The 24,736-nt window shown below is 55.3% G+C and overlaps 1 protein-coding gene across 1 annotated transcript in view; it reads right to left on the bottom strand.

Annotated features, from left to right (window-relative positions):
• The window catches only part of PTK7 (protein tyrosine kinase 7 (inactive)), a 61,454-nt gene that overhangs the window by 9,962 nt on the left and 26,756 nt on the right, over nucleotides 1–24,736 (bottom strand). Inside the window, exons 2-17 of the mRNA XM_045869967.3 lie at nucleotides 12,773–13,060; nucleotides 12,181–12,283; nucleotides 11,629–11,819; nucleotides 11,384–11,534; nucleotides 10,277–10,425; nucleotides 9,759–10,025; nucleotides 7,919–8,052; nucleotides 7,632–7,767; nucleotides 7,379–7,498; nucleotides 5,597–5,746; nucleotides 5,322–5,472; nucleotides 5,096–5,223; nucleotides 3,715–3,918; nucleotides 2,780–2,935; nucleotides 1,932–2,164; nucleotides 847–927 (exon numbers count right to left, since the gene is read on the bottom strand). Of these exons, the coding sequence (XP_045725923.1) occupies nucleotides 847–927; nucleotides 1,932–2,164; nucleotides 2,780–2,935; nucleotides 3,715–3,918; nucleotides 5,096–5,223; nucleotides 5,322–5,472; nucleotides 5,597–5,746; nucleotides 7,379–7,498; nucleotides 7,632–7,767; nucleotides 7,919–8,052; nucleotides 9,759–10,025; nucleotides 10,277–10,425; nucleotides 11,384–11,534; nucleotides 11,629–11,819; nucleotides 12,181–12,283; nucleotides 12,773–13,060 (2,642 nt within the window). The remainder of the gene's footprint in view (nucleotides 1–846; nucleotides 928–1,931; nucleotides 2,165–2,779; nucleotides 2,936–3,714; nucleotides 3,919–5,095; nucleotides 5,224–5,321; nucleotides 5,473–5,596; nucleotides 5,747–7,378; nucleotides 7,499–7,631; nucleotides 7,768–7,918; nucleotides 8,053–9,758; nucleotides 10,026–10,276; nucleotides 10,426–11,383; nucleotides 11,535–11,628; nucleotides 11,820–12,180; nucleotides 12,284–12,772; nucleotides 13,061–24,736) is intronic.

The following is a 24,736-nucleotide window of genomic DNA, read 5'->3' as shown; positions in this document are numbered from 1 at the left end:
CCTACCCCCAGAATCTGTGACCTGGGTCGGCCTACAAGGCGCAAGCAAAGATCACCTGGGAGGGAGGGCCCTAGCAGTCGCTGCCTACCTGCCCTGAGCTGTGACTGGTCTCTGAGGTGACTTTGCTGTCAGCTTGGTAGCAGGACGCCCAATCCCAGAGAAGGAGGCAGACCCATTTCAGAGGGGAGGGAAGGAGGCTGTGGGCAGGAAGAACTGGGCCACAGAAGTATCGTCTGAGGTGGGCAGAGGGTAGTAGGCAAGCTTTCCCTTCCTCGCTGTTTCAAGCCAGGTCTGCTCCACCGTGGGGCCCCAGCCAGGGACCTGTGCCCAGAAGGCGGGAGGAGAACTGGAAGGAAAGGCTGGGCAGCCCAAAGCCCAAGTGAGACGGAGAGTGTGAAAACCACAGTGGGTCAAACATGAGCAGCCCTTTCAAAGCAGAGTCTTCCACGCTCAGAGGCTGGTGAAACACTCTCAGAGCCACATCCTGCCCTGCCCGTCCCTCGACACCTGGGCTGCCCCAGCCCAGCGCTCACTGCAGGGGGCAGACATCCTGCTCCAGCAGCAAGGGCGAAGAGCAGCCCTTCCAAATGGAGGCACTGCAGCAACACAAAGGCATTAGGGGGCTACGTGCTCTGGGACAAGTCCCTTAACCTCTCTAGACCTCAGTTTCTTTATCTGCAAAATGGGGCTAATGACATCTGTTTCGGAGGACTATCGTGATGGTTGAGATAACATACGTAAAGTCCTGCCTGGTCCTCAGGGAACATTCCATCCGCTGTACCTCTAACATTATGACTGCCCTTGATCTTGGCCCACCCTTGAGGACCTCTCCCGCCCTGTCCTCACCTTCTGCTTGGTGCTGAGGGGCTGTGACTTCAATTTTTCATCCTTGCTCTGGGAAATCCTCAGGAACTGTTTGAGGTCTCCCTAAGGGAAAAGCCAAGCATCTCTGTCAGGTCAAATTATCTCCATTATCTCCAAAGCATCAAACCAAGCAGGGGCTCCCAGAGCACCTACCTGGGCAGGTGAGAACCCCTGGCCCTCCACCCCCCCCCCCCAGCCAGCCCCCCTACCTTGGTGGGAAGTCCAGTGGGAATTTAAAAAAACATATAGGAGATGGCTTCTAGAAGCTCCCTCGGTCAGAAAGACAGGACTGCCATTCCTACTCTCAGCAGAGCCCCAGACAGGCAGGTGACAAGGCTCTTGCCCTCAGGGAACCAAGAGGAAAACACAGATCCCAACCCTCACAGACCCCTGGGAGGAAACCCCTGTCCTCAGGGGGTTTATCATCTAAGAAATATACTGAGGGAGCAGCAAACAACATACATAAAGTAGTCATAAACTCTTGCCAATGGCAAGAAGAATTGCTCCTCCTCCTTCCTACCGAGCTGGGGGATGTGACAAGCAGCGGCTTGAAGAGCAAGGGAGTAAGGCCTAGATGGATTGCGGAATTCAGAGTAAGGGGCAGCTCAGGGCATGAGAGCTGAGATGGAAAGAGAAAGCTGGTGCCGGGGCTAACACTGGGGCCCCAGATGGGACGGGATGCCAGGAAGGATTTCGAGGAAGGAAAGCCGGGTCTGCTAAGTTTATTCTCAAGGGATGATGAGCCCTGCAGGGAAGGAAAAATGACAAACCAAAGAAAACCCGAGGCAAGGAAGAAGACCTGGGATGCATCCGTGTGGTGCGCAGAGTGAGAAGCTGGGAAGAACGGGGGACTGGCCCCCAGACACGGGGCTGGCAGACAGGAAGGCAGGAGCACCGGTCAAGGAACAACAGGTGTCAGAGAGCGAGCGGGGGCAGGAAGCTGAGCGTCTCCAGGCGGCAAGAGCAGGCAGGCTGAGACCACGGGAGACGGGGCTCCAAGGGTGCACCCCCCCCACCTGCCGGCAGGGCACTGCCCTGCCCGAGACTCCCAGGTACCCCCAGCATACCAGGTCCACGTACTCCAGCACCATGTAGTGGGGCTCGGCTTCCCGGCACAGTCCCAGGAGCCGCACCACGTTGGCATGGTTCAGCTTCCCGAACATCTCGAACTCCCTCCGGAAGTCCAGCTGCTGTTGCTCGTCTCGGCTCTGGAGGCTCTTCACAAGCACCAGGGTCTCCGCCGCCCCCTCCTCCAAGCCCTGCGCCTTCGCCAGGAACACCTCCCCAAACTCACTCTTCCCTGTGGGTACAGGTCGGGGTCAGCCAGCTACCCTCACCCCAACAGGGACACTCCTGACTCGGGAGGGTACCTTGCCTCTCTGTGTCACACAGAGGGGAGTCTTCGCTGCACCCCACCCACCTGCTGGGTGACCCTGAGCAGACCACTCCCCACCCCACCCTGGGCTTCACAGTCTCCAACAGTAAAACGAAAGGCTGGAATTAATATCCAGCATTTTCCAAAGGATGGCTTCTATGAGAACTTTAGGTGGCTCTTGATAAACACGTTAATAGTTACATGTATTAATTTAACGTATATGCAGAAAAAATGTAACTACCACAAATCGATAATTTCTCACATTTTTTCCTAGAACAACACTAACTTGCGTTAATTTTGTTTTGTTTTTAAAGGCAGCCAATCTGAAGGAAATGCCAAGTAAATACTGCTCATGAATGACCAAAGCTGGGGCGGTGAGTCGTATACAGGTGCTGGGGACACAGCGGACTTATCTCCCCTCTGCTTCCCGCCCCCGGCTCCCAGGTGCTGGGTTTGAGGGACGTCAGAGCCACCAGCCCTAACCTAGTCTCCAGACAGGCCTGTCATGAAACTATGACAGTTGTGGCCAAGGCAGCATACCCAGGGTGGTGATGGGCTGCAGGCTGGTCCTCGGGAAGTGCATCTTATCAGTCGAGCTGTGGCGTTTGTTGGTGGCCGCAGGGCCGGAGCCCAAGCTGGTCAGGGCCACTTCCTCTTGGATCTCTGCGGAGGGCTGCCCATTCTGCAAAGGCCCGCCTGGGAAGAAGGGGCATGGTGGTGGGGGAGGTAGCCACACGAGATCAGACACTCTGGCCACCACGGGGACCTCACTTCTCTCCCCCAAACCTCTACTTCCGTCAAGTGGGTCCAATCATGGTGTTCCACACAAAAAGGCCAGTCCAACTGGTGAACTGATGGAGTAGGGGGTACAGGCGTCCCTTAGAGTACAACCACTGATTGATGCAGCTGATTACCACCTCCGAAATGGAACCAGGTGCCCAAGTCTCATCTGGTCCGCCGGCCCCTGGACACTACATCAATATAAGGGGCTCTGCTTTCATGGGGCCTCCTCTGTGCAAAGCCCTAATAGGGCACAAAGGTGAATCGTAGTGAGGGAGACCCAGGCTCTGCTCCTGAATGCCTAAACGGAGAGGGGCAGCCCAGCAATGCCTCTGAGCAGAAGGGTAGGAGCAGGGAAACCGACCGAATGCCCCTGGGGGAACTCAAAGACGAATGGGGGGAGACAGATGTGCCACAGAAACATGAATGTGAGTACTAATTGTACTTGTGGTTGAGCGGTACAGGGAGGAGCCAGCCAGGCAACGTAGAAGCTGGCCCCAAGGCTCCAATGAGGAAGTCTCGAGCCCGGTTGCTCAGCCCCCACGGCCTGGGAATGGGCCAACTCCAGGCTTCCAGCTAGGGGTGGGGCAGCTCTGCTAGAGCCCCGGCTCCCCAGCGCAACAGCTCTCTCTGTGGCCACCAGGGGGCGCTCAGCGCCTGCACACCGGCCCCGCCTCCACACCACTGCCTCTCACCATTGAGACACTCCATCTCTGGCTCCTCGCCCTCAGGCTGCTTCTGCAGGCGCTTGGCCTTGCAACGCTTCTTGCAGTAGAACATAAGGCCCAGCACAGCAATGATGTAGGCCACAGCAGCACCCACGGACAGCCCGATGGTCTGGATCATCTTGTAGGGGGGAGGGCTGCCCGGGCCCTCGGACTCCTCCAGCACCGGCTTGTCTGAGAGACACACAGAAGGGTCTGGGCCAGGGGCCAGTGAAGCAAACCCAGCCCTCCTTCGCTACCACCCCTTTCCATCCTACACTGAAGACCACCTCCCAGACACTTGATGGCCTGACCAAACCAGAGAACCAGGGAGGGTCACCACTGTCACTGGCTTTAACAAGGGGTGGGTCCTTGGGCCCCACCAAGGTCACAGAGAGTTCTGAAGGACATGAGGCCAGTGATTCCCAAGCTGGAGTGCATCTGAATTTGAGGCTAGGGACACACATAAAAAAACACACCTGTCAGGATGCTAACAAAAACCCACACTATCATTAACAAGCTTCCTAAGTGACTTGGTATCATGAACCAGGCCCCGAAGAGCAGCATTTGGGAATTCCTGATTCAGGACCCCAGACACTGCCTGACACCGAGCAAGTTCTCCAAGAAACATTGTTTGTGGAAAGGATCTTCTAGTCTAGGGGCTCTCGATGGCCTAGGGTCTCATGGTGAAAGAGGAGCCAGGAATCATTAGGGAAACTGAGGGAGAGAGGCCCGTGGGAGAGACCATCCAGGATCCCCGAACTCTCGCCCACACCTAATGCTTCAACCAAGGGGCCTTACCACTTCGCTATTATCCATTCAAAGTTCCACAGAATATTCTGTCTAGAAAAACAGTTCTGCTGCTAAACCACAAATTTGAGGACTTCTCATTGAAACCACTCTCATCTTACAGATGCAGAACCAAGCCCCTGGAGAGGAAATAACACCTCCAAGGGCCACACCTGAACCCCAAACCCATGACTCTCAGCAGAGCCTTTTACCTGATGCATCATCCTCTCTGGGCCTCCAGGGCAAAGGAACCCTTCCCTGCTGCACCCTGGCCTGCTCCCCTCCCTGCCCACCCAGAGATATGTGCAGCTGCCGCAGGAGACCCGGGAAGAAACATTTTAGGACAAGAGCACCACCCCTAGGCCCCCCCAACACACACACACACATGCACACCAGCTGTAGAATGTTAAATCAGCAACAGCCCGGCAAGGAACCTGACACTATGCCACGCAAGGTGAATCCCAGCCCCCAACACAAAAATGATTTCAGTGTCTTCCGTATACAGGGGGCCGATGAAGACAAAGATAAGAAAGAAGTCTGGCCCCAGCACTTCCTGCGCAGGACACCGCTCCCCAGCACATACCCACAACATAGAGGGGTGCCTCCGTGTGCTTGATGTTACAGCTATTGCCCGCGATGCAGGTGTAGCGGCCCGAGTCCTCGGGGGCCACGTCATGGATCACCAGGGAGCCATTCTGGAAGATGTGCATTCTGCCAAGAGGGAAACCACAGCGCTGCCCACCTCACCAGCTCCTGGGAAGACCGGCTGTAGGAGAGGTGCGGTGGGCCAGGGAAGCAGATGGCCCTACCTAGGTCCCAGCTTGGTGGGGTCCAAGATGCGGTCTTTGCCCTTCCACTGAATGAGCGGCTTGGGGTCTCCCTGGGCCTCACACCGCAGCAGGGCTGTGTGGCCCTGGTACACGGTCGTGCGCTCTGGTTCCACCTTGAAGGTGATGAAAACTGGATGGGAAGAGCCCAACAAGGGGCGGGGAGCAGTGAGCCATGGGGCTGGCAGGCTGTGGGCTGCCCCCACCCCCGCCCTGGGGCCCACCAGCCCAGCCCCAGGGCCCTGCCACGGTCGCACCTGCCACGGTAAGCTGGACATGGGCACGGATCTGGCCCTGCAGCCCATTGGAGGCGATGCAAGTGTAGTTGCCGGCGTCATCACGGGTCACCCTGGAGAAGTGCAGGGTCCCGGCATTGTCCGTCACCCACTCTGGGAGGCTGCTCCCATCTGTGGGGGTGACAGAGGAAAATTATAAGCTCGACCCGAGTCACAGGGGTGGCCGGCAGAGCGCTCAGTCACCTGCCTCTACTCAAAAACGTGTTGTTCGTTGCTCCTGACGACCCACAAAGTCCCAACTCCTGAACCAGGCACTGGGAACTCCCCATTACTTGCTCCCATTCCAATTGTTCAGTCTCGCCTCCTTCCGCTGCCCTATACAACATCTCACTCCTGCAAAACCGGACTTCCGAAGGGGCCCTGACTTTGCCTCGTTCTCATCCTCACCGCCTGTCACTTCTCACTCCTAGAATCCTTTCCTGCTCTTAGCCATCGAGGCTTCAGATCCATTTGGAGCTCGAGCTCCAACAGAAAGCTGCCCCCGGCCACCCGAGCAGAGAGAGCCCACTTCCTCCATGAAACCTGCAGTCCTACTCTCTCGCTTGTACTGCTCACGGAAGTGTAAAAACTGGTCCAGACCCTTGACAGACAACTTGGCAATTTTACAGCAAGGGTTGCAAAAGCATGCATACCCTTTCATACGTAATTATTCCACTTCTGGGCATCTCTCCCAAAAGAAATAAACCCAAATCCAGAAAAAACTTTGGCTTAAAGATGTTTATTGCAGCAATAAAACGAGAGAGCGAGAAAGGCAGAGAGGGAGAGAGGGAGGATGATTAACAACCCAAATCTCCAACCTTTAGGGAATATTTAAGTAAATTACAGTGAATCCAATCATTAGAGTATTATTACAATCATCAAAACCAAAGTTCATGTGGAAATGCTTGATAACGTTAAGAAAAAAAGGATGTAAAATTACATAATTAACTGTATCTTCTTTTTCTATAGTAAGCATGACTTACTCATGTAAGTTTAATAAGTGAAAATTGTATGTTCAATAAAATTGCTACGTGCAAACAGAAAGATAACACATAGAAAAAGAAGGGGGCACACACCCAAAGATGATGGATAGTGGGATTATGCATTTCCCCCCCAAATTTCTTTTTATTTTTTTAAAATTGTCTTTTTTTTTCCTTCTTTTTTTTTTTAGAGAGAGAAAGAATGTGCATGCAGGTGGGGGATGAGGGGGAGAGGGAGAGAGAGAATCCCAAGCAGGCTCCACACCCAGCTCAGAGCCCGATCGCAAGACCCCAAGATCATGACACGAGGCAAAACCAAGAGTTGGATGTCCAACCAACTGAGCCACCCGGTGCCCCTAAAGATTTGATTTTTAAGTCAACTCTACCCCCAATGTAGGGCTCAAACTCACAACCCCGAGATCAAGAGTCGCGTGCTCTACCGCCTAAGCCCACCAGGTGCCCCCACCAATTTTCTAAAGGAACCCATGTTACCTTTCTGTCCCCGATGACTATTTTGAAGGGAGAGGGAAGACTTCACAGCACCATCCGGGCCAAGCCAATCACTTGCTGCCTCAGTCATCGCCCATGATGTCTAGTGCCATAACCTGACCTCCTTGGTGTCTGGCTCCTTTCTTCCTACCGGGACTATAAATCAGCCCCACATTTCTTGCCTTTCCCACAGTTCCTGGCATGGTGCCAGGTCCTCGGCTGGTCCTCAGACACGCACACATCTGACCAGTGGACTGTCCGACCTGCCCCCACTCCATGCCCTCATGGTACCCACCTGCCCGAATCCACTTAATAGTGGGCTTTTCTCGGCCCGTGGCTGAGCAGGGCACCGTGGCCTCCTTGTCAAACTCCATGCATTGCTGCGGCCGGGGTGGTGGTGTGAACTTGAGCTTTTCTGTTTCAGCAGAGGGAGGGTGGGTGAGTGGCAAGAGGAGGAACCGCGGCGGCTCGATAGGCCGGGGCGGGCCTGAAGGTCTGGGCCCCCTGCTGCTCCTTCCCCTTTGCACTCCCCACGCTCGGGCACTCACCCAGCACCTGGACACGGGCTTGGGCCTCGATGCTGCCAGCTGGGGTGCTGCTCACACAGCGGTACCATGTGCCATCATACACCTCCACGTTGTTGATACGCAAGGTGCCGTTCGTGGAGACTTCGAACCGCGAGTCCTGTGGCACATGTTACGGGACTGTGGGAGGTCTCGGCCCCACAAGCGTCTTCAGGGGAGCTTCGGGGGAAGGAGTGCTAGGGAGCTGATCCCAGAGAGAGCCCTGGAAGGGGATTCTGCCCCCTTCCGCCAGGAGCAAGCCTCATTCTCACCTCCGAGATGAGCATCTGGTTTCTGTACCAGATGACTGTGGGTTCTGGCGTGGCCTGGGTCAGGCAATGCAAGTAGCCTGGCTTGCCCTCCTCCAGCTGGCTGTCCTGGGGCTTCTTCAGCCACGTGGGCACAGCTAGAGGGACAGGGAGGGAAAAGAAGACCGAGGAACATGTCTGCAAAACCAAAGAATCCAACTCCTCAAAACTCTAATCCCACACGCGACCCCGAGTTCAGAAGCCCATCTGCTCCAGTAAAAGTGCAACAATGGCCCCTTGGTGAGGACAACCTTTGGAACATGATCCCCATACATATGTATTCCTATACCCATTTTACAGTGGAGAAGACAGAGGTTTAAAGTAGTAATGGTGATGTGCTAATACCTGATAGACAGGATTCAAATCCCTGGTCCACGTGCCTCCAAAACCCTTGCTCTTTTTATTACACTGAAACGCTCCAAGGCTTGGTCCTCAGATCCCTGTTTGGGGTCAGCCATCCTCGTTCCCTGAATGATCTCAGCCCATCCGTGGCCTTCAATGCCATAGAAGTGCATGATTCCCAAACCTATACCCTGACTCCTGACCTCTCCCCTTTCACAAGCTTGAGACCTGCAAACCCAGCTGCCTACCAGCATCTCCGACTGGAGATCCAACAGGCATCTTGAGCTTTATATGTACAAAGAGAACAAGTGAGTTCCCCTGGAACCAGCTCATCCCGGTTTTTCCAGTCTCAGTAAATACTGCCCCTATGCAGCCAACAGCAGAAGCCAAAACCTAGCCTTGACTTCCCTCTCCCTGTCACATCCATTCTATACCAACCCCATTTACTTGAGCTCCCCCCAAATCCTGACTTTGACCACCTCTCTCACCTCCACTGCTACCGCTCTGTTCCAGGCCCTCCCACACCTCCCCTGGGCGATTACAGTCATCTACTAACTGGACTCCCTGTCTTGACTCCTGCCCCTAACATTCGGTCTTCTCAGAACAGCGGAGAATGATCTTTTGAGACTGTCACTCTCCGACTCAAAACCCTACAAGGACTTCTTGTCTGACGTGGGGTGGCAGATTGTTTGCAAAGACGGTCATAAATGGTTCTCCCATCCCTTGTTTCTTTGCATTGTGTTGCTGCCACTTTCCCCATCAGGAGGCAGTCTACTTCTCTCCTGCCTAGAGTCTGGGTGGCCCATGACTGGCCTGGCCCAACACAGAATCCAGTGGAAGTCAGGCCGGGCAACTGCTGAGTGGATGGCTTGAGAAGGCTTGTGGCTTCCACTACTGTGTGAAGAGGCCTGAGCTGGCCTGCTGCAGCAGCCGTGGGGGAGACACCTGAGGCACCCCGACAGGGCCATCCTCCGTCAACCTCGAGACATGCGAATGAGGCCACCAGGGAATGGCCAGCCACCAGTCGACCTCCCAGCTGACTGCAAGCACATTTGATCTTTCTGACTATCTTGTAGGGTAGGTAGTAGGTTATTAGCTCCATTTTATGGATGAGGAAACTGAGCCCTGGCAAAGCAGGTGGCTTGCTACATATCGTTACTCCATGTACTAGGGAAAGAGTGGGACCTGGGTCTCTAGAATCCCAGTCCCTTGCCCTTGCTCTGCAGCCAGAGGGCTGTTTTTCTGTGTGGGCTGTCACCCCAACTTCTGTGCGTGGCTCTTCACAGTCTCCCCCAATATCACCTCCCAGCAGCTGACTGAGTCCCAAGCGTGCACAACCCAGAGCTGAGAGGGCCTCAGCTGAGCACCAAGCCTCTGCACATCGCACCCAGAGACCAAGGCCTCGCCGTGGGCCCCGGGCTCCCCTCCACCTCGCCTCGCCCCTCGGGGCACAGGTGCTCACTGGCCACAGTGATGTTGACATCCTGTCGCCGCTGACCAGCCAGGTTGGCTGCGTGGCAGGTGTAGACACCAGCATCACTCTCGGCGGTACCAGCAAACACCAGCTCGTGGCCCTGCTGGAAGACTCTGCCGTGGGTGGGCAGCCGGACTCCCGCACGCTCCCACCACACACGGGGCTCCGGCAGACCCTGTGGGGGCAAGCAGGCCACACGCTCCTCGCGGCCGGCTGTGAACACCCGTGGCTCAAGTGGTAGCATGTCTTCAATCTCTGCAGGGAGGGGAGCAGAAGGCAACCACCCGATTACTGTGGGTCTCAGGGTTCCTCATGCTCTCCCACAGCAAGCTTTGGACCTTTGTAGCACAAACCCCGAGAACACTGTCTCTCCTCTTCCTGCCCTCAGCATGCTCTTCCTCTCTCTGCCTGCCAAGCTGCTTTCTGAGTGGAATCAGGAGCCTAACTCTCTACGTGCCCACAATGTTGAAGGCGGCCCCGTCAGCGCCCGAGACCCAGGGACCCACCTGCCAGGTGAAGCGTGGCCTCAAGGACGACGGGCGGGCCCCTCTGCCCATGGCCTATGCAGCGGTAGACCCCTGCGTTGCGCGGCCGGACCTGGGTCAGCAGCAGGGACCCGTTGGCAAACACGGTGGCTCTGCGGAGGTGCGGGGGACTGCGAAGAGGAGAGAGTGCTATGTGGAAGAAGTGGCCCACAGGCCTCCTTCTGGAAGGGAATGAGATGGAACCCCACGCTGCAAAGGGCAGAGGTGTAGGAAGGAATCCGCCAGGAACGGGACAGAGCGAAGGAAGCCCCCGTCCCACGTCGGGGTGTGTGGGTGTGTGTGTCCATGTGCGTGCGTGTACACATTCGCGAGTGTGCACAGGTGTGTTCCACCCGCAGGAGACTCAGCTTTTGGGGCAGTGAGGTGAGCCACAGTGTCAGCGGGAGGCAACGAGTCACCAACAGTGTGCAAATGTGGAGACGGAGAGCCACCTCCCTGCAGGGTTAACACCAGCCTGCCAGTAAGGCCCCCAGTCCCAGCAGCCAGAAGCTCCTCGGCTACACCAGATGAACTACTGATGATATCTTCAGGGCTGAAGCCAGGTGGGATCCCCTCGTCTAGGGAGCCACACCCCCACGGACCAAGGCCATGCTTGGCACCACAAAGGTGCTCTCTGCTCTCAAACGGGGAAGGACAGAAGTCCAGATAAAGGAGCTGGCACCACCCAGAACCTTCTGGAAGTGCTTGCTTCCTCCAAAAAGTGTGTGTGTGTATGCATGTGTGTAAGGTAACCTTACCATCCAGACTACGGTCACCAGGTCCCCTGTGTCCCTCCAAACTGAATCTCTACTCCCCATCCCAGGAGACCCATACAGGCAGGAGGGGAGTGGGGAGAGAAGAGAGCACCACTAGCTCATACGGTGCCGTTGTGTGAACTGGAAAAAGATGCCCTTCCTGGAGGCTTCCCTTTGTGGAACTCATTTTGCAACACCAAGACATTCTACTGCCATCTGCTGGAAACTTCAAGTAATACATGTAGAGATCCAGCATGTCTGCAGTCCTAATCCCATCCTCTTAGAGAATGCACCCGAACCACCGTACTCGAAGGCCCCTTGCCAGATGCCTTACCGGCTGCGGTTAGTGATGGGAGTCTCATCTTCAAAGACCCACTGCAGGCTCGGGGGTGGCTGGGCTGAGAACTGACAGTGGAACATGGCCTCCTCGTTCCTTGCCACTACGATGTCCTGAGGGGCCAGCACTACCCTGGCAAAGCTCTCGTCTTGGGGTGGGAGGAGCACAGGTATGTGAGCAGGCTGAGTGGGGAGGCCCCTCCCATCCCTGCTGCACCTTCTCCATCCCCACCCCGGCCTCACCGGCAATGCTCAAGGTGAAGTTCTGGCTGCTGCAGGTCTGGCCAAAGGCGTTTTGGGCACAGCAGGAGTAGAGGCCACTGTGCTCTGGGCTGGCCGGCCGGAGGGTCAGGTTTCGCTCCTTGCTGCTGACCGTGTGATTGCTCTGGCCATCGGAGAGGGGGCTCCCGTCTCGGAACCACTGGTAGGTAGGCCTGCAGGGCCGAGGGGATCAGCAGCAGGGAGGCAGGGGGTACTCAGGTGGCCGGTGGACAAGATACAGAATCAAAGGGTCAGGGCTACACCCCTCACTTTACAAATGGGGAAACTGAAGCTTGGGAGGGGAAGCATCCTGCACAAAGGCACACAACAATTCCGGGGCAGAATCAGGTTGAGTTTCTACAACTCTCTGCTCCCAGAATGCAGGATCATGCCCAACGCTGCTCCTCCTCGGGTCACTAGGGGTGGTTACGGAATGAAGCGAGGTGCCTCTGAATAGAGTCCGGGTTTCGGTGAGATACCCCTACCGGTCTAGAATAACCGTCTCCATTCCCGCCCTCAAAGTTAGCTCCTTACCGAGGATGCCCGTCAATGTGACAGCGCAGCGTGACCTGGGTCTGTGGCTGGATCTCAGCTTCTGAGGCTGGATGCTTCAGGACCACAGGACCAGTCTCAATCCCTACAGCAGAGGCCATGGTTGCAGAGTGAGGGGCGGGGCAGAGCAGAGCAAGGGGGTGGGGAGGGCAGAGGGGAAGGAAGAAAATTAGAAAAGGACGCGGGCCTGCAGGCTCTGGAGCCAAGAGACAGCGCAGCGAAGCCCCGCAGAGCTGAGGCCAGGGCTGCACACAGGGCGTGGGGTGGGGGGCCAGAAACAGAGCATCCACCCAGTCTGCAGCGGGTCAACCCTGACGCTTGGCCACGCTGCCTCGCTGCCCTTGCCATCTGCAAAAGCATCCAGCAGGTCAAGGGTCCTCGACTTGAAGGGGGAAAAAAATCTTTTGGAAAAAATAAAACTTCTCTTCTCCATACACACAGAAAGAACGGACCGCAACTGCCTTCTGCCTGCCCCATTCAACTGGAAATGGGAGAAGCTGAGGGAAAGGAGGGATCCCACGGGGCTCAGTAACGGCGGAACTAGCAGGGAGCGAGCGCAGACCCCGGTTCTCACATTTGATGTTGAAGGAGGCGTTGGCACTGCGGGTCTCCTCTCCAGTGGCGTTGTCCCGAGCCACGCACTGGAAGGCTCCAGAGTCCTGCAGCCGGTCCACAGCGGCAAAGCTCAGGCTGCTGCCCTGCGCGAAACGCCGCTCAGTGTCCCGGACAGGGGCCCCATCCAGCAGCCAGTACACATGTACCGGGCCTGGAGCCTCGGCCTCACAGCGGAGCAGTGCCCGGCGCCCCTGCAGTGCATCCTGGGAGGACGGCTCCTTGATGAAGACAACGGCTGCCTGGGCACCTGCAGATGGGGACACGGAAGCAGCACTGTCAGGAGGAGCTACAGCCACCGTCCTCACACAGGTCACTCATCACCCTGTGCACAGGAGAAGGAAAGGGGCTCTGCACAATAGGGGGGTGTCCAGGAAGCGCAGGAGAGAAGGATCATGAGACCACAACTGCCAAGTGTCCACTGAGAAACTCTTAAGCTGCACTGGGTGCTCTGCAGGATACAAAGACGCAGCGCAACCAGTTGGTAGGGGGCACAGGGCAACTACGCAGAACACAGCAAGGCTCGGGCCCAGTGAACGGTGCAGGCAGCCAGGAAAGAGAGGGAGTTCCAAGGGCTGGGGTGAGGGGTAGGGACACCAGGGAGGCTCCCTACAAGAAGCTTCAAACCTACGGGTTCTGATGCTGGGCTGAGGAGCAGGGGACATTAGCAGGCAGCCCTCCCCGTCAATCTTCAGAAACCAGGATGTTGAGCAGAGTTAAGTCAAGATCTGCAGAGAATCTTGGAAGGATTACTCACACTCACAGCCCCACTGAGGGTCCAGCATCAGAGGTGGCTTTGAATTCCACCCACAGATGCTCTGCAGCCCAGCGTCCCCCAGGGTCTTCTCTGGGAAAACCCACCCCATCACAGGAGAAACCAATATTCTCTAGATCTGGGGCTACTGCCAAAGGCACGCCAGCGCCACCCCCACGTCCTACCCTCTATCGCTAAGAATATGTCTGGCCGAGACTGCCTTTTCTGGGCGAAGTTGAGAGGTGAGCCCAGTGGTTCCAGGTTTTCACCTGAATCCATTCCCCCTCCTGCACTGCAACAGTTCAGCTCCGCTGGGGCCGCAGGGGCACCCACAGAGAAGGGGGGTCCTGCAACCAAGGGTGGAACCAGAGCCAGTGGGAACAAAGGGAAAGTCAGAAACCTGTACTGAGCAGCAGATGGGTTGAGGAGGTGGAGGGCAGGGCTGGGCAGGTGGCATGGTGACAGCAGGAATAACACACCGGGCTTTGTTCCTGGCCCACGTGGGCGCCCTGCAGAGGCCCTGAGCTGCGGGGCCAAGAACACCGGCCCACCTGCCAGGGGTGGGTGACGACACAGAAGAGGATGTGCAGCCCCTCCGGGAAGAAGAAATAGGCCTCCTGGGGCTGCTACATGAAGAAGCAGGCTCTGCCTCTGACCAAACTGGGCCTGGTAAGGGCAAGAGGAGGCTAATGGGGTCCTGCCATCCCCAGCCAAACCAATGGAGGCTAATCGCGGCCCAAAGAGTGCTGTTCCAAGCCCCTGATGGTCGAGTTTGGTTCTTGAGGACCTAAGAGCCAGTCTCCTCATAAAGTCAGCATCTAGACAAGTCCCGGACCTCTCAGAGTGAGGCCCAGATGAGGGGCAACCCTTAGTGTTGGTCCATCTCCCAACATTGTCAGAGATGCCAGCCCACAAGACAGTCATGGAGCCACAAGGGGCCCAGAGCCACCTCCATTACTTCTCAGCGGCGCCCTGCTGGCTCTCCAGGTGGGACCATTGCCTTCGATGCTGGGCTATCCCACCCACTATGCAAGTTAAGAAATCTGTCCTCAGGGCGCTGCCAAGCACACTCCCGGTCACCCTGACATCCCAAACCCCCACTCACTTCCAGTCACTACACAGGAATGTGGCCCTGCCCCCACGGGGCAACTCGCTACAACCTCTTTGTAGACCCGATAGGTAAACTGAGGTCCTGGGAAATTAAGGGATTTGCCCCAAATCAACCAGCTCATTTGACCATGACCCAAGGAAGCCAACTCCTAGCCCCATGCTCTTCCCAGCTCCACCCACGAACTCAAAACCAACCTGCAAGTGGCTGATCCCACAATGGGGCTCAGTTCCCGTGGCCACGGAGAGAGGCAGACACACCTCCTGCAGATGCTGCAGACACACAAAGGCACTCAGCTAACTGGCTGACTGAGGTAACCTTGAGGAAGTGTGGGGCAAGAGCTGGTGAAGGCGGGGGCGTCTGGAACACTTCCCGACCACCTCTCATGAGGCAGAGGGGCAGACTCAGGCTGAGCACCCAGTGGGCCTCTGCAAATGTGACTCACCGAATTCTTGAGGCCCTCGACCCTGAACTCCAGGATGCTTGTGAAAGGCCAAAGAGAGAGAACCTGCCGTCAAAGTGTAGGTGAACCACCCCACTTCCCACTCAGCTTCTCCAGACCCGGGGAGCCAGGAGTCTCGCCCGTGCACCTTAGTTAAGGGTGTGGAATCAGACAGGTGGGGCTCAACTCCTGCCCCTCATGCTTGGTGTTTGACCTTGGGCAAGGAATGCAGATGGTCTCTGCCTCGGCTCCCTCTGCCTCTCTCATGGGGTTGTCATGAGTCACAAATGCAGAGACTCATGTGAAGAGACTCGGACAGAGTTAACCCAGGGAACGGTAGCTACTGTTCCGATCTCCACTGTCACCCGTCCTGCCCAAAGACTCTCATGTTAAGAACATTAGGAAACTCCCCCTCCAGAGGCCCAGGATGACTCCCAGACCCTGGACAGGCAGGAGCCTCCGCAACAGGTAAGTTTGAGGAGAATGATCAGGTGGGGGTGGGATGGAGGGAAAGGGGCCACAGGCTTGCAGGAACCACAGACCACTGGCCACAGAAATCTGAGCTGGGGAAGAAGAGATGGCATGACTCAGAGGGACCCCAGCTCAGCCTCCGGCATCCCCTCCTGGGGTGAGAGCTGCTCTGTCGCTGTGGTGAGAGATGCTGCATTCCCAGACCGCCACTCAGAGCCTCCTGCGCCCCCACGACAGGGCCTGGGAAACATCAAAGCTGGCCCTGAGGGGCCCTCTGTCCTGACGTCAGCTCACAGCAGGTCCTGGTTAGTGCTTGGCTGGGGCAGACTTTAGATGTTATAAAAGGCAGGGAGTACAGCCACCGGGCCTTCTCCAAGCCCCCCGCCCCTGCTCCGAGCCGCTGTTGGGAGGCTGGCCCAGGGCCGTGGCACCCACATTTGCTGAGAAGGTGACCAGAGGCGTGCCCAGAGTGCATGGCTTGCAAGAGAGCTCGGTCTGTTGTGTTGCTTAGGGGAGAAAATGGGCAGAAGGCTCAGGGGCAGATTGAGGAGTCCCCTGGCAGAAATGCCAGACTCCAGGAAAGGAGGGGCTGGGCAGTGAGGAACTCTTCAGAAACTTCTGCTGGTCCCAACAAGACGTGGAGGACAGCAATGACAGAGAGGAGGAAGGCTTTTGGGCACTGAGGTGGTACCTGCCCCAAGGTGGTGCAGTCATCAGCACATACCTGTCCCTGTACCACCACTGACTTGAGGATGCCCCCAGGGCTGTGGTCTGGGGAAGGCCTTCTCCGGTGGCACACTGGTCGGGGCCTCCCAAAGCTGCCCCCTCATTCACGGTCCAACCACACCGTGCATCGTGCCTCCTACACGTAGGCCCCCGAGAACACAAGGCTGGTGTGGCACCTGAGGCAGCCCGCACCGTGCAGCCACTTCCGAGCTGCCCACCGGTGCTGCCCCTGGCCTCCCAGCCATGCCACCCTAGCCTGGCCTCCTCGCACCCTTGCACTCACGGAGCAATGGGGACCCCGCCCCTACCCCTGAGGCCGTGTGAGACTAAGTGGGTTCGCATACACAGAGCCCGCAGCGCAGCACGGGGATGCGGAGGGTACGGGGCTAAGGCCTCAAGCAGCCTCCCTGCAACGACAGGCAGGCAGAACCATCTGCCCACACCAGGTGTCAACCCCAACAAAGCTGGAGCTGCAAATACCCAATAAGGACATTTTCCAAGCCATTTCCTCGGCTCCCCCAACAGCCATCTCTACGCAGACATTGTGCCTGCGCCTTGGCCCCAGCCCCCGGAGGAAGGCTGTGTGGGCAGCGACCGACTCCGCTCCCCGCCCTCCTGGCTGCTGCTCTCTGGGCTCCAGGCCCAGCAGTCCCATGTGTGTCTACGTATGCATGTGTGCACATACATATGTGTAAACATGACTTTATGGAGAGCAGAGAGCAGCAGGAAGTTTTTCTGCTCTGAAGTAATTTCAGCTACTTTGGTCCAAGCATCCATCTGGGCCACTTAACTACCTATCTCAAAGGGGGGCTGGTCCTCCTGCTCGAGGAAGAACACCCCAGGACCTGTGCAGGCCCCAGAACCTGCCAAACCTGACCAGCTGATTCTATGTTCTCTCCCTTTTACTAAAGAAAATGCCACCTTTCAGACACATGCCTCAGGACCAGGCTGAGCTACCAAGACGCTGGTTGGCCCTGACATGGGCATTTTGCACAGTAATGTGTGACCATATGAGAAGTGGCCGGCTCCTCCACACCTAAGACTCAGTCTCTGGCTCCAGAGCCTGGGTCCCTGTGGGGGACCATCCTTACTCCCATGTGGCCCCCAGAGCCTAGACTGAGGCGGCTCCTCTTAAAGCACACAAACCCCCAAGGAACAGGTTTGCCAACACCCTGTGCCCTGTCTGGGCAACGGCCTCAGGACACAGGCCAAGAGAGGCAGCCCTCAACCTAAGAGGCACAAATGGTCCGGGAAACACAGCAGCCTCAGGCCCCCTCACCCACGAGGACAGCCCTCCTCACAAGTCTCCTCCATCCAAGAAACTCTAAGGGTGCCAACAAGAGGCCCCAGGGGTACCAGGATCCCTGCATCAATGTCCTGCATCACGTCCTGCATCACACTGCAGACCCTTGGCCTTCCTGGATTTAACTGGCCTAACTTTCTCCTGCCCTTGAACCACTCCAAAGGTCCATGGCTCATACACATTTGTCATTTTGTTGAAGAACAAATGTCAACTGCTGCATGAATAAGTCAAATGGATGAACAGCAAGCTCAGCTACCCCACCTCTCACCTATTCACCCAGGTCAGCAGAAACACAAATGCCACAGAGGTATTTGTGAATTTGGGGTTCTGGAATGTCCCTCTCTACCACCAGTATATACCAGCAAGATATTGTATGTGGTTTTAGCACCAGCAACCCAGACTGATGATAAGCCCAGAACATAAGGATTCAGGGAGTCACTGAAAATCGACCACAGCAAACTGTGAGACCCAGAGGCAGACCACAAAATTTCTACCCTCTTCTGTCTTTTCAGGGTCTACAAAAGGCCCCAGGTTAATGGATGGGAGCCCCGCAGGAGGAGCAAAGCCAGGGACCCAGCCTGGGATTTAACTGTAAATATCTGGAGAGGCTCCCACATTCAGATTAGAGGAACAAAACAAAATCACCAGAGATTAGGGCAGAAACAACCTAGCGGCCAACTCTTCTACCTTAGATGAAAACCGCAACTCAAACCTGTCCTGCCCGCTCCTGGGAGGTCCCTCTGATGGCAGGAGCAGGTCCCTGGGTCCAGCATCATGTGGCATCCAAGCCAGAGGGACAAATATGCCCACAAATGAGGTTTACAATGCTCCCCAGCCAGTGGCCACACCTTTGGTCCCGGAACCAGCCTGTATTCTGCTGGGACTGGGAGGGCCTTACTTGGGACGCATCTCTCACCCTTGGTAACCCTTAAATGGCTGTGATGTCTTCAAGGAAGCAGCAATGAATTAAACACCCAGCCCCGTGAGGTAGTGTGATCAGGCCGAAGGAACACGGCAGGGGTGAAACCCAGGTTCTAGTCTCCACACAACTGCTAACAAGCAGAGTGACCCGAGCCAATCACTAATCCTTCCCAGGCAGATTTATTACCTATAAAATTAAATACACAAGAGGATGTAACGGGACAGTCCCCAAGACCTAGCACTGGATTAGCTGCAAAGAGCCTCAAAAGCAGCTACAGAAACAAAGGGCTCAGTCCCCTCCTCCACCCCAGCCGCCAGCCCCCAGCCCCCAGCGCTGGAAGGTAAAGGCAGGGCAGGGCCCAGGAGGATTAAGGGCGATGCTGTAAATGGCAGGTGTGCAGGTTGGAGGCAGCTGGGGGTTGCAAGCAGAGACCCAGCACCACTTTCTGACAAACTGCTCCCATTCCAACGGCTGAGCTTACATCCTCCCTCACCAGGAGATCCGGCCTCTGCCTTGGCCACACACTTGCACTAAGAGCTCACTGCCTGTGACACCCCTGAGAGTCCCATCTGTGCCGTGACTGAGAGCTGCAGCCCAAGCTAGGCTGTAAGCCTGAGGACAGTGCAGACACTGGGGCCCAAGAGGGTACAGCTGTGGCCCTCGCGGCGCCTGGGCACCATAAACACCCCACTAGCATTTATGGGGGAATGAAGAGCTGTCTGACCTGAAATCTTGTCCTAGGGCTACCTTTATCCAATCTTGGCCAACCTAATTTTCTTCTCTAGGTCTCAGTTTCTTCTCCTGGAAAATGGCAGCCTTGGAACCAATTTTAGTGATTCTTTTTTGGATTCCTAGGACAGTCAACAATATTCAAAATGAAATACACATTACATATAGACGCACAAAAGTCTGCATACTTTTCAGGGAAGTAAAAAAACCCTAGAAGGGCTAGGGAACCAGGGACCCCAGATGAAAATGTCCTTGGAGGGGCACCTGGGTGGCTCAGTCGTTAAGCATCTGCTTTCGGCTCAGGTCATGATCCCAGGGTCCTGCCTGCTCCGTGGGGAGCCTGCTTCTGTCTCTCCCGCTCCCCCTGCTTGTGTTCCCTCTCTAGCTGTGTCTCTGTCAAATAAATAATAAATCTTTTTAAAAAAATAAAAAATAAAATGTCCTTGGATAAGGTGATGCCTGGGGAGTCCAAAGGCTTGGTGAATGGGACGAAGAGGGGGGGGGTTGCTGGAACAGACCTGCCAGGGAGCACCAGGAGTTCTCTCCACCCTCCCTGCCTGGGGACATATCCATTCTCTGCCCCAAGGAGAGAGGACAGACAGCAACCAGCTGTCCCCTAAAGACCCCGGTCAGAGGCCTGCGGAAATCACACTTTGGGCAAAGCGACAGAGCTGCTGGACTTGGGGCACTGAGAAAGGAGCCCGGGCTCAGTCCCAGGAAAACCTCAGGGGTGCTCAGTCAGGGCACTCAGGGCTCCAGAGGGGACCGAGAGCCCAGCCTCTGGCTGCAGGCTCCACAACCACTCATTAGACTCCCAGGTGCAGTGGTAAGAGCTCCAGCACAGTGAGAACAGCACCAGGTGAGCCTGGGGAGCATCCTGTGGTCTTTCCTGCGGAGGCAGGGAACAAACTAAATGACGGCCTGGAGACTACCACCTTGCAACTGGGGAGGCCTGGCCTTAGTTTATTAATTTTCAAGGCAGGCTCAGAAAACTCTGGGAGACTCTGCTCTCTGAGCTCTTTTTACCCATCTCTGCCTCCTCCCTGGGAGGCTAATAAGGCAGTGAGCACAGATCTCAGACCCAACCAGAGCGGCCAGAGCAGTTCACCCCAAATTCCCTGTGGAAGGGAGGACACGATTCCCTGCCCTTTAGGTGGAGCAGCCTCTACTTCAGTGAAAAAATCCTGGGGCACCTGGGGTGACTCAGTTAAGCGTCTGCCTTTGGCTCAGGTCATGATCCCGGGGTCCTGGGATCGAGCCCTGCATCAGGCTCCCTGCTCCACGGGGAATCTGCTTCTCCCTCTCCCTCTGCAGCTCCTCCGGCTTGTGCTCTCTCTCTCAAATAAATAAATAATAAAATCTTTAAAAAAAAAAAAAAAAAAAGGAAAGAAAAGAAAATCCTCCCTGACCCGTAAAGATGTTGAACTATCCCTTAGGCCTGCTCTGTCCAATATGGTAGCCACTAGCCACGTGGGGCTCCTGAAATGTAACTTAATTAAAACGAAATAAAATTGAAAGTTAATCTCCTCCATATCGATCGGCTCATTTCAAGTGCTCAGGGGCTACACCTAGCTTGAGACCACCATATTGGACAGTGCAGACATAAAACCATTCCGTCCCCACAGAAAGCTCCATTAGATGGCACTGCCTTCGTTCCTCTAACTGCCGGCTTCTTGCCGGCCCCAAGCACGGGCACATTATTTCTAACCTAAAGAACCCCCCACCCGGGTCAGCCTCATCTTCCCGAGGAGCAAAGTGGAGTCAAGGCTATTCCAGTAAACGGCAGGGTCTGGACGTACCCCCTGAATCTGTCCTGCCCCTGGGTCTGCCCGTCTGCGTCCGCCTACGTTCTTTCCACGATGCCACGCTGGCTGCTTCTCTCCTTTCACTCATTCCCTTTGATCCACACCCTCCCCCAACCCTTCTATCGTGTTTAATGTAAATGCTTTTCACTGCATGTGCTCTGGGAAAATGTGATCGGTTCCAGGGCGGGTACTTTTAACTTCTGTAAGTGGTCTTGCATTATCCCTCACTCTGCTCCTTACTTTGTTCCATTTGGCGCTGTGTTTTGAAGATCCTTCCCTGTGGCCATCTCTACCTCCTGCTGTTCTCCCAGTAGATGAACAGGCTGTTAGGTTTGGGGACGGAAGACGCAAGTGGATTTTTTTTTTAAACAAGTAAGTGGCCAAACATAGCTGTCCACAGTTTGAAGATGGGTCTTTAAGCCTGCACCCTCCTCCCGGTGTGCCCCCAGCACCCCGGCCTCTATCACCGCACCTGGTCCCACTCTGCCCGCTGGGTGTCCTTGGAGCCTGATGGAACACACACAGACCCCTGCTTCTCCTGCCTCCCTCCCTTCTCCCCCGTAAACCCAGAAAGTCCCTGAAGAGGCTGGACTTCAGCTGGTTTCAAAGGGATAAGAGGAAGAGTCGGTCTCAGACTTTTATATTTAGAAGCGCTCTGCAAACCACTTCCCGGAGCAGACAAGAGTGGGGAATGTGAGGAAATCGCTTTGCTATGTGTGATGTGGAAAGCACGAGCCATCAGGGCCTGCGGCAGCGGGCTACACTTGCCACAAAGCCAGTGACACGCGGCGATGCCTAACACATGTGCAGGAATGCATGTGCCCCTGGGCGGCCTGCGGGAGACCCCGCTGGACAACACACACTGCGGCCTGGCTGTCCTCTCGGGGCCAGGGCACAAGGCAGGGCCCAGGAGTCAGAAGCAGACACCATCCACAAAGTGCCCCTCCCCCAGCCTTCTTTTCTTTCCTTTCCTTCTCCACCTGTCTGACCAACAGCTGCTTCTGGAAACCAACCCATCTCTCCAGGGAGGGGCAAGTCTGAGAAAGGGATGCTGAAGGCTTTAGGCCTCAACCTGGGACACAAAAGATCCAGACTGAGGGAGGAGGCTTGGAAGAACCACTGGCTTGAGGAGACAAGGGTGCCCTCCTGGGCTTTAGGCTGCTGGGGACAGGTGTGGGGGCAGGGCTGCCCACAGTGCCCACTGCCTCCTTGTGAAGACAGATCTGCTCCCACCATCAAAAGTTCTCTTAGCCACTTATGCTAGATGCGTGGCTGGAAAAAACGATGGAGGGGAAGACTGTTTTGTAGTGGGGACCAAATCCTGCAGCCATGAACACACTGCTCAAATATTACTCAGATGTGACGGGATCTGGCCTCATGTTACAAGGTGAGGGGGAGCCATGGACAGAGGGGAAGTGGAAGGCAGGCCAGTTTAAAAGCTGCTGAGTTAAAATCAAACCATAGATACTTCCTAGACTCCTTATAAACCTCATTTTCCTGCTTAAAATATAAACTTTCCTTAAAGATTTTATTTATTTGAGAGTGAGAGAGAGCATGAGAGGGGAGAGGATCAGAGGGAGAAGCAAACTCCCTGCCAAGCAGGGAGCCGGATGTGGGACTCGATCCCGGGACTCTGAGATCATGACCTGAGCTGAAGTCCATCACTTAACCCCTGAGCCACCCAGGTGCCCCAATTTTAGTCTTTTATTTAATCTCTTAACTGCAAATCACTACTAGTGACTTGCTCCTTTATTTTTTAAGGAAAATAACCAAAAAAGTCATTTTTTTTAATCAGCTGTTTAAAGAAAGCATTCTGGCTAAAGATGGCAAAATGAATATTTCAATCCTCAAATCAATAACAACAGATGAAAAAAACACAAACTGATGAATAATAGAAACAATCCCTTGTAAGTTATTTTTAAAAGCAGCAAAAACGTGCAACTCATCACCAGATGCTTCAAGCCTAGGGATAACCGACTTTGGGGAGAAAACATTATAAAACATAAAGCACACACAAATAGCTGAAGGGGGAAAAAAAGCCCCTAAGAGTGGCTGATGCAATAACTGAATTGAATAGCCAAAAAAATGACAAAAGACCTAAAAGTTTATTTCATGCCTACTCTGTCAATCTTTGAGTCAGGGTCTGGAAGGCACCAGGATCTGGCTTCACTTAAGTCTGGAACTGGCTGTCCCTCCATTCCAGGAGGTGCTTCTTACAGACCTCTAAAGTCACGGAGGGAGAGAGAGGGGAGCAGGAGTGGGGGAAAAAGAGGAAGAGAGGGAGGCGAGGCGGGGGGAGGGAGAGAAGGAAGGGGGGCGAGTAGACACTGATGGAGAGAGACAGGGAGATGAGATGAAGGGAGCTGGAGGGAGACTGACAGAGACAGAAAAAGAGAGGAGACAGAGACAGACAGACAGACAGAGACTAACAACTGACAGAGAGACAGCGGGAAATGGCTGACTTAGAGAGGAAGAGACACGGGCAGAGAGAATAGAGAGAAACCCAGACCCTGACAGAGGAGAAGGAAGAGGTGAACACGCAGAGATACATGGGCAGAGACACAAGGAGAGACAGAGTCACAGAGAGTCATGGAGACGCAGAGAAAGGGACAAGAAAAACAAAGACCCAGAGCAGATGACTGCACACACATGGAGGCATGCATGGGGTCCTCACGCCTGTAGAGCAGGGCCCAGCCCCACATTTACCCCAAGTTCCCCTGGCAGGTCTGTCCCTGTGTCTCTAGTAGGGAGGTCCTCCTCACCCCTCCCAGCAGCCTCAGGGACTCCAAACTCAGACAGTCCCTGGCTTGGGCCCCAGGGCTACTCACTCTTTGACTAGATGTGAAAAGTTACAGCTTGCCTGTGCGCGGGAGACCTGGGGAAGGTAGCGAAGGGGGAGGAGCTCTCTATATACCAGATTCAGGCCATTTATAATGGAGACCCCTGAAATTAGAGGGCTCCTGGTAAATAATTCACCAGGAAAAGTACAGTACCTTCCCTGGGCTCATCCATTATTCAGCAAGATAAATGTACCATATTGTTATACTTCCTGACATCTAAAAATGGTCTGAGCCATTAGGCCAGGAGTAAGAAGACAGCGGGGCAATTTCCACCCCACCTTTCCAGAACCTCTGACCCAGCAGTCCTGGTGCTTCTGGAACTCAGTGTGTGACTCCTCACACAAGGGCAAAGCATTCGACTTCCACAAGGGGCCAGGCCTGGGTTCGGACCACAAGATCTCAAGAGAAGGCCCCCACACAGCCCTCAAGAGCCTGCTGCCAGGTCAGAGGGATGCCCAGAAAGAGCCTTGAGTAAAACTCCCATGTTCACCAGACCCGGAAGGTTTTGGCCCCCCTGAAAGGGAAAAGGCTATCCCTTTGCTTGCATCTAAGGGTAATTCTGTTCCTAGAAGTTCAAAGCGTTGGACTTTGGTGCCAGATGAGTGTCAGTTACCAAATGTACAAAACCCTGCATCCTAGACTTGGCTCTGAGCAAGTCACTCTGTTCTACAGGCCTTCGCCTCCCCATTCGTGAAATCAGCTGGCTGCTCTTTACCATGCAAGGCCTTTAGCAGGATGCAGTGCCCTCCGGGAAGGTTGAAGAGCTACACAACTTTAAGGCCCTGGCCTCTGAAGTACAGGCAGGATGGAGACGTGGCAAGAGCCC

The sequence above is a fragment of the Mirounga angustirostris genome, unplaced genomic scaffold (assembly GCF_029215605.1).
Source record: "Mirounga angustirostris isolate CCGP_5_RB_7025 unplaced genomic scaffold, mMirAng1.0.hap1 SCAF_8, whole genome shotgun sequence".
NCBI lineage: Eukaryota > Metazoa > Chordata > Mammalia > Carnivora > Phocidae > Mirounga > Mirounga angustirostris.
The sequence above is the reverse complement of the archived record's forward strand: the minus strand, read 5'-3'. Positions and strand labels throughout refer to the sequence as shown.